Genomic DNA, 9,615 nt, shown 5'->3' on the forward strand with positions numbered 1-9,615 from the left:
GTGTTACCAGAATTATTTGTAAGTGTACATGTAGGGCTTTTCATACATGTTGTGTGACTGTTTGTTTTTTGTTTTGTTTTGTAGCATGGCAGTTTTTATTTGTGCATACAAGTTTGTTTTCATGCATGTTCGCGTACACGCATGTGTGCATCTCTGTGTGCGTGTGGCAGCCTCATACAGTCCATCTGGCCTTTGCGTCTGTCATCTGGAGCGCCAGGTGTCAATGTGTTCCAGAACCCCTCTCTTTCTCGTCCTCCAGAGGCCCTGATCCGCATATGTGTGTGTCTGTTTGTGTGTACAACCTTGCAGGAAGAGGCAAGCAAACACAGCCCCTGCGAAAGTCATTATGGACTTTGTGTGTGTAAGAGGGGTTGTGTTTATGTGTGTGTATTGACCACTGACCAGCCCGGTTTCTTTGAAAATTACAGCTGTGAGGAGATAGAGATTGAGGTGTTGGTGTGTGCAAGAGCTTTGAGGGCATAGTTTGTGTTTGTGTGTGTTTATGAGACTTTATGAAGTCTAAGGCCCAAAATACACTTGATGCAAGTATGTGAATGCAAATGCTTCTAGCAACGTTTTCACACTTTGTAATATTTCTAATCTATAATGTGACACAAATATGTTGCCACATGGAGTGCTAAAGTGAGCATTAGCATAAACTGGCTTTTGTAGTGAGTTTTGTCTTTCAGGTCAACTACTGTCATGGCTGGAAACAGTTTCAAAATAATTTAAAAGCAATTTAAAATCAGTTAAACTGTCAATATTGTTTAAATTTTAACTTGAGTAGCTTATATACAATGCTTTTAGAAAAATATTGGAAAACCAGCACAGTGGAATGCAAGAAATGTAACATTTTAAAGGTAGGGTAGGCAATTTCAGAGTGGCTAGCAATAGCAAGCTAGCTTTGAAAGCATGAGATCCCACCCTGCCTTCAGAGAGCTCTCCAAAGCCATGCCTCCTCCAAAAGACAAGAACGCACACAGCAGAGTTTGCAAAGCATCACAAGCTGAGAGAGTTAAATTACCTCATGTCTCAAAGCACATAACATTACAATAAGCTGCAAGCAGCAATGAAAGGGCCCTCGCACCCATGCCACCGCCATCCGGTGGCTTTAGGAAAACAGAGCACGGTGAGCAATATGCATTTAAGCATATAAATATAGGAGGACTACGTCAGTCATTTGTATTTGCCACACTTCCTGCTATCAGCTGGTGGCGCTATGACTATAACTAAATTTTGGCATGTAGATGTCTTCAGGCCAGGGCACTTATCAAAAATGTGAAGTTTGAGGCAGATTGGACATTGTATGCTTGAGTTACAACAACTTCCTGTTTCATGACGATAAAAGCATGCTTTAGCACTCAGCTAAGAGTCGCTAGCATGTTTTAGAATGTTTTTAGAATGTTTAGCACTAAATTGCATATTTTAGTATGTTGCTAGTAGTGCATTACAGTGTTAAACACATCACTTCCTGTTGCCAGTGGGTGGTGCTTTTACTATAACTGAATATTGTCATGTAGATGTGTTCAGGGCAGGACTCTACTCAAACGTGAAGTTTGTGGCAGATTGGACATTGTATGCCTGAGGTACAACAACTTCCTGTTTTGTGGCATTAATTGCATACATTAGCACTTAGCCAAGTGTTGCACGATTTAACGTGTTTCTAGCATGTTTGGTACTTCATGGCATATTTAAATGTGTTTCAGGGAGTGAATTACAGTGTAAAGCATGCTATTTTCTGTTTGCCAGGGCACTTATCAAAAATGTGTAGTTTGAGGCAGATTGGACATTGTATGCTTGAGTTACAACAACTTCCTGTTTCATGACGATAAAAGCATGCTTCAGCACTCAGCTAAGTGTTGCTAGCATGTTTTAGAATGTTTGTAGAATGTTTAGCACTAAATTGCATATTTTAGTATGTTGCTAGTAGTGCATCACAGTGTTAAACACGTCACTTCCTGTTGCCAGTGGGTGGCGCTCTGACTAACTGAATATTGTCATGTAGATGTCTTCAGGCCAGGACTCTTACCAAACATGTGAAGTTTAGGAAAGGTTGGCCATTGAATGCCTTATTTACAACAGCTTCCTGTTTCATGGCGAAGCATCAGACTTTGTCAGGCCGCCACGGACACGCCTTTCAATGAAAACTCAAGATCTTTGCAATTTAACATCACTAAGGCCTTAAGACTAGACTGACAAAATATGATGTTGTTCTGGTTAAATCTCATTGAGGAGTTAATCACAGTGTAAAACATTCCATTTCCTATTGCCCACAGGTGGCGCTATGACTATAACTGAATATTGGCATGTAGATGTCTTCAGGCCAGGACTCTAATAAAACATGTGATGTTTGGGGCAGATCGGACATTGTATGCCCGAGTTACAACAACTTCCTGTTTCATGGCGAAACATCAAACTTTGTCAGGCCGCCACAGACTCACAAACTCAAGATCTTCGCAAAGAGCTTTAATCAGATCAACATCAAATATTTGGTCAGTCTGATCTCTGATTAAATCTCTAGGAGGAGTTTGTTAAAGTACAACGTCTGGAAATGACAAAAACTGCAAAAATTTTGCAGAGAAAATTCAAAATATCTCACTTCCTGATGGGTTTTCAGATTTTGCACCCCGGGAGTTTTTTGTAGGTATTGGGCCTCACACCATCGGTGCTCGGGCCCTAATGAACGTAAACAACCTACAGAACTCTTACTTGTACCACCTGACTGCTGCAGATTCATTTCGGCATTGATAGTGTTGACAGAAACGCATAAATCCGAGTCTGAGCAGCTCCGGGTAACAGTTACGACATGGCGTGAAGGCAGAATAAGCTAATTGTTTTGGATCAGGAGGAATTGTAAAAGATGACTGTTGTTTGTTTACGGTGCCTGGTGACTGTGTCTACAATGCCCTGATGACGTGTGATGTCTGCGCGAGCAGGGTGCGTGGAGGTATGGAAATACATAGGTTGACAGGCAGGTAGGACATCGTATCATTGTATTCAGACCAAATGGAATGATTGGACAAACTTTTTTTGGTCCTAAGACTTTTACAGAATGTTTTAATATTTAGACCATTTCTATTCTTGATTGCTATCAGGATGTGAAGAGAGTTTCAACCAGTATTACAATAACATGTTTACACAAACAATGGAAAAGCAAGAATTTGCATACTTGCGTAAAGTATATTTCTTGCCTAAAGCCCGGTTCACGCCACTGCGTGTTGCTAATCACTGTACTGGTTGATCACTAGATGCCGTTCTAGTTGCCCTAATAACGCATATGAACATTACTACTGCTGAGATGACATTACATAATGACACCGAATCTGTTTTTTAGTTCTGAAAATTGAATATTCTGGAGGAAATAAATGCTTATAAGCTGGTGCAGTGCATAATGTATCATTTAAAAGATCAAAATGAAATGTCTGTCGGTTCTGTCGCTGGTGACGTAACTGGGGTTTGTCTTGATAGTAGTTTGTGCTTGTTATGTGTGTGTTTTTTTGAATAAATGTTTCTCAAGTGTGTTTTTAAAATGTTTTAGGCATATATTGATGGTGGTTTTGCGTATATTACTTTGTGTGTTTGTGTGCTTTTATTGACAGTGGGGTTGGTCTGGTTGAATACAGCATAGAGGACTTATGGAGTTTAAAGAGCCTTTATTGACAGGTCACAGTCAGTGGTGTGGGGGTCTATTGACTTCTTGATATGTGTGTCTCCAGCTAAGAGAGAGTGTGTGTGTGTGTTTGGGATGGATAGATGTGTTTTTATATGTAGGGCCTTTTATGTGTTCTGAGCCAGCTTAGGCGTGTGTGTTTTGTGCAAATCTCATTCGATTTCTGGTCATTGCTTGCATCTTTTGTTGTGTGTTTACTGCATGATGACACATCTCACTCCATCTGTGTGGTGACCGGTATCTCGGAAAGTCCCTGATAGCTGGAAGTAGGAGGAGATTGAGTGGGCGGGGCCTCAGACATTGCCTGACAGGCCCCACCCCTTCCTCTAGAGGAATCTCAGTCTCACAGCCAGGCGACTAAAGTATTTTAGGAACAACGTGTGTGTCAGTGTCTGTGTATGTCTGTGAGAAGCAAAGATAGGCAGACACACATTATATCAACATATGTAAGCACCTGCTACCTGATACATTTCTTCTCATTGGACATTTCTTTAGAGGTGTTTGATTATTCAAGTATCACTATTACTATTGCTCATACTGTCTGTGCTACAGACATTACTGATATCTCAAATCAAAAGGCTTGTAGAGAAGAGCTTGCAACCAGCTAGAACACCCTAGCAACCACATAACTACAGACACTTACTAGGAACATACTAGGATCTTAAAAAGTAAAAAAATTTTCTACTGTCTGTTTATTAGAGACAGACCAATAAATGGTTTGACCGGATTTTTAAAATTGTTCTTTAGAATTGAGTCTACCGATAAAGTCCCACAATTTGTTAGGTTTCCAAAGAAAAGGACCAAACAATGAAATTAACATAATAATAATAATAATAATCATAATCATATTTTTCTGTAGTATAATAATGTTTAATTTATGTCAAAATTTATGTTTGTATTTTGTAGCACAATGATAATTTAGCTATGTAAAAAACAATAAATATAATTGCATTAATAATAATTATTATTAATAAAACTCAATTCTTATTATATTTTTATTTTTGTTGTTTAATAATCATTTAACTATTATTGTCAAAAATCTGAAATAAACAAAAAATGTAATTGCAGAAACAGCAACAAACAGCAATAATAATGATGATGATGATGATTAATAATAATAATAATAATAATAAAATATTCATAATGCCTATTTTAATTTTATTCTTAAAGTAAAATGATGAATCAAATATATTCGTATCGGCCAAAAAAATAATAATATTGCCCACTATCTCTAGTGTTTATTGTGCCCTTGATCCTCTATTCTTACTTTCATTCCTGTGTATTTGTGTATGTTTATGTGTTTGTGTTTGATGTAGAGACACAGAGGAGATGATGGGTTAAAAAATAACCTTTGAAATTAATCTGGTGAGTGTTTGTGTGTATGTGTGTGTGTGTGAGAGAGAGAGAGAGCGTGTGTCTGTCCATGCACTCACGCTCTGTCTGATTGGCCATGTGCATGGGCCGACAGCCCATCTGTGTTGGCTTGTCTGTGGGGTCGATGAGGGAAAAGGGGGTCTGGATGCGTGTGTGTGCGTGTACAAACGCCAAAGCCCTGTCAGAGAGTAATGGGAGAGTGTGTTTGGGAAACAGAGAGAGGGACTAGGTCATGTAAGGTGAAGTCATTGCCTGTGCATGTTACTTCACGATGAAGGGAACGCTCCCCTCCCTCTTTTTCTCCCTCGGTCCTTCGTTCTTTCGTTCTGGACGTCTTCCCAGCAAACGCTGCCGTTGTCTCCACTCTCCCAAAGTCCCACAGCCATAGACTACCCCTGCCCAGTCCCAAAGCAGGCTGAGAAAAAATCTGCCATTTGCACCACTGCGGTATTTCAGCCCTTTACGGACTTAGCATGTCTGGCTCTGCAGAAAGAGAGGGATTTGCAACAGAAAAGGGAAAAGGTCTAGAGATGAGAGTTGAGAGTCCAGTTTAATGAGACATTATTTTCTTACTGTTCCATTGTTGATGTTTATGTCGAATTATCAATGACTCATGCTGTTTTCTTTCCTTGTTTCCTTCCTCTGTCTTTCCTGTCTTTCTAAGAAGGTGATGCTGCCAACCGGAGCTCCTTTCCGATGGTTTCCGTAGGGCAGCTGAACCCTCCCCCCATGACTTCCATCCCATAATGAAGGACTCCCGATGGACGGTTGACGCCACTCCCACTCGGAACACTGTGGCGCTTGTAAACACTGGGTGCAAACAAACAAATAAAACAAATGAAGAGCGGAATGAAAGCACTATTTGAAAATGAACATGTCCTGAACCAAAAATAAACAGTGAATGGCGGAATGTCATTCCATTTTTCTTTTTTCCTCTGTTCCATTTCAGAACCATCTGAGTTCTACTTGGGAATCTTGCCCTTTATTGGATGCTCTGGAACTATTTGCCGCCAAATGGAAAACGGACAATCATTTTTATTTGTGTGTTTAGTGGTTTTGTTTGTCCATGTGTGGAGAAATGCCGTAATTTCGTTTAGAGAATGTAATCCCAAGGCTCTGTTTTAAAGCTTGTGATAATTAAGGAGCACTATTGTAATTTAGCACAGTGGTTCTTACTGACTGCCTCAATGTTATGATTGCCTTTTTTGTTTTTTGTTTTGTTTTTTGATTTGTCATACAGTTTTCAAGTTGCTCAATATTTGATACGAAGATGACCGTGAAAGACACTCTAATGTAGCATCCCTTACTTTAAACATGCTTGAAAGGTCCTTTTGGGTTTGTCGTTCTGGTTGTTTGTTTTTAAATGCAGAAGGCCTGCTGGGATTGGAGGGAAGGTGAAGCTGGTGGAACTACAATATTTAGACTAGCTAATGGTGTATTTGTGTACCAGCTATGCGTAGGACCTGCCTTCTTTTTCTTGCAGCCTTATGGGATTGGTCAGCTGGAAACCACAGTCCTTAGCAGAAAAAAGCAGCCAAAATTCAGGAAATTTTTGAGGTTTTATCATAATATTTCTGATTAGGATATTTTATTGCTGATTTACCCTGAGTTCCAGAGCTCCTTTAAGTCCCTTTCACATGATTCATGTCATTGAATTCTCAGCAAGCATTGCGTGCAATCGTTGTTCTACGACGCTCAAAGTTCAAACTATTTCAACTTTGACCCCATTTGTCATTGAGTTTTCATAATGTAGACAAGGATTACAAGACAATTTACCTTTTGTATCATTGCGACACATTGAGCTGTATGACACAATGTCTAGAGCATTACAAGAAAAGTTTCAAGAACTCTTGCTCAACATTTTTTCCTGGATTTTTTAAGCTCAAATAAATGTTAGCTCATTTTCATTGTGTTCAGTTCTTTAATTTCGTTTTACCTAGCAACCTCGTGAATCGGCCTTCTGTAATGTTATCTGTAACGTTTTCATGTTGAGCGTCACAGTGCATGACGCTTGTGTTGAGACATGCATTGAAGCCCTGGCACGAGTCATGTGAAAGGGGCTTTAGGCCATCCACATAACATAGACACCATGTTGGATAAGTGACTTATTTTTAGCTGTAATTGTCATTTTGGTGTTTTTTTCTTCTTCAGTCCGAAATCCTATTGAACAGGTCCACTCCAGCTCAAATACTGGTCTAGACTGAGTTAAACGCACAGTACCAAAACAAATTCAAGACAAAATCCAACAGCACGCCATTCCCGTGCCGTATGGGGCCAAATTTATCGGTCTGCGTAAATGAATGCATGTATTTGTGTCCAAAGCCAAACATTCTGAGGTCTTGGCAGTCCTCAATTTAATAAACCTAGGTGCAAACCAAACATTTCTATAGTCCTTGTCGAAATATGTCATATTCTATAGCATTTGCATGATGACACCACCTTAAATTAATGATTATTACTTGTCTTGAGCTTGAGATATTGTTAAGCTCTTTAAAACATGCTTATTTGATAATTCATTTTCATTTTTGGTTGGTGTTCACAACTAAAGGCATGGATGGAAGAAGTCATGTGAGGTGAAATCAATGAGCACTCATAATTTACCTCTGACTGAACCGTGCGCCAGTGCGAGTGTGTGTTTGTGTTGTGGGTGGGTTAAACCAGTGTACTGAGCGTGATATTTTTGTCCGTAGTGTAGGAGTGAATAAGAGTGTGAAAGCTTTTTTTTCTCTCTGCAGGCCGCGTCTGTCTGTCTCACTCCTCGTGGCCATCAATCCGATGAGAGCGAGCGAGCCAAAGGGCCGCATAGGGAGAGAGCAAACGCAGTGTGTGGGGGTTGCGTGGAGAGAAGGTCGAGCGTGTTTTGTTCTCCTCCAGGTGCACGGCCATCAGAAACGATTTTAACGCCGCCCTGCCCCACATGCGACATGAAGGCGGTCGAATCTGTATATCGGCGCAAATCTGATTCATTAGCATGCAATTTAGGGTGGGTGTGCACGTATGAAACGATGGCCCACGATTACAGAGCGACTGAGGGACGCTGCAAAGGCTCCTTCAGTCTTATCAACATCACCCAGACCCTTCTGTGCTCACGTCTACAGCTCTGTCCAAAACACACACACACACAAGGGCTCTGGCCTCTCACTCGAGCGACGGGGAACGCGTAGAGAGAGAGCGCGCGGTAACCAGGGCGATGGTTGATAAGATATTCGCTCCCCCACGGTTCATTCGTTCCAGGGGAACAGGAGCACGGCGCTACTATGGTAACGGCAGAGAGAGATGTTGCGCTATAATTGGTGCAGTGCTGCGAGCAGCATAGCGGCACTTCCAGGTGCGCGTGTCAGCGCGCAGGAGCCACGATATTACACTCCCGCTGGGAGACGGCGGAAAAGCACAATGTGACCGGTTCTCATCTCCTCTGTCCTCCTCCTCCTCCACACTTATATTCTACTATCCTCGTTATTTTAGTCACAAAATAATCGTAGCGGGGTTGTGTTTGATTAAATGAATTTTATTTACGGTTAAGAGGGTTATTTGCCTAAAACCCTCTTAACCGTGCAAAGTTACTGTGGGCGGTCTTTTAAAATGCAGCTTGGAAGAATGAGACATTTTTTTAAATCATTTTGATGAGTCAGATTTCGTTTTTCTTTTAAGTATTCTTTCCATTTGAAACTTTTATATAGCTTTAATAGTTATTTACCCCAGGCCTTTACTTTTGGGGAAAAAGATAAGGTTAACTTTTGTGTTAGAGAACCAATTAAACTGTAGTGTATTTAAAAAAAAAAAAAAAAAAATTCTAAATTGTCCTGCATTTGGAAATGAATGGAATTCAATTCGAAAGAAAAAATAACACATGTTGACCATGCCCTCTCTTTCTCCACAGATGAATGAATAATGGCTTTTTCCTGCAAATGCAGTCACATTGTTACTTTTGTTTATGGTTGCCTCAAACGAGGCGTGGCTCATTTTACCCCAGTGTTTCAGTAATAATTAAATGTAATGCAAATAAATGCAATAAACAATTAATATACAAAGTGATATAGGTAAAGTCAACGTGAGATCAAATTTGATCATGTTTATTTTACTGATCTTATTTTGAGCTTATTGTTAAGTTTAAATTGCTATTTAAGTATATGCATAAATAGCTTTTTGGACTTTGACCAATAATCAAACATTTATTTAAGCAAACATGCATTCAGATTGGCTCCATTCTTTCTTGGTAAATAACCAGTTTCACTTGTAAATAAACCACATTACAGAAAAATAGTTGCACCAACCTTGGAAAAATGATGCCTGATTCAAAACAGGTTTCTCTGGACAAAGATGTCCATTAGCATTCCCATCCCAATGGCACAGCTGGTGCAACTTTTTTTTTTTTTTTTTTTTTAAATCAAAGATCCAAAAGATCCGCTGTGACATCATAGTAAAACAACCAAAATGGCTGCAGCTCAAAGAGGTAAAAGTCATTAGGTACACATTTCTGTTTAATATGCCATTTTATTGTATTCAGTTTTTCCTGCTGTACTTTCATTGTTCTTAAATGTAAGATGTTATAGAGGTGAATTTAATTTAGT

General features: G+C 39.8%; 1 protein-coding gene across 6 annotated transcripts in view; it reads left to right on the forward strand.

The window, feature by feature from the left end:
* The window catches only part of cxxc5b (CXXC finger protein 5b), a 34,635-nt gene extending 25,541 nt beyond the window's left edge, over positions 1-9,094 (forward strand). For 4 of the 6 annotated variants that reach the window (XM_051860773.1, XM_051860774.1, XM_051860777.1 and 1 more), the window contains exon 3: positions 5,709-9,094. In XM_051860773.1, coding sequence (XP_051716733.1) covers positions 5,709-5,753 — 45 coding nt within the window. In that variant the 3' untranslated portion in view covers positions 5,754-9,094. The remainder of the gene's footprint in view (positions 1-5,708) is intronic. The other 2 variants (XM_051860776.1, XM_051860775.1) reach the window with 1 other exon arrangement.
* The last annotated feature ends 521 nt before the right edge of the window (positions 9,095-9,615 follow it).

This window comes from Ctenopharyngodon idella, chromosome 14 (genome assembly GCF_019924925.1).
Source record: "Ctenopharyngodon idella isolate HZGC_01 chromosome 14, HZGC01, whole genome shotgun sequence".
Classification (NCBI taxonomy): Eukaryota; Metazoa; Chordata; class Actinopteri; order Cypriniformes; family Xenocyprididae; genus Ctenopharyngodon; species Ctenopharyngodon idella.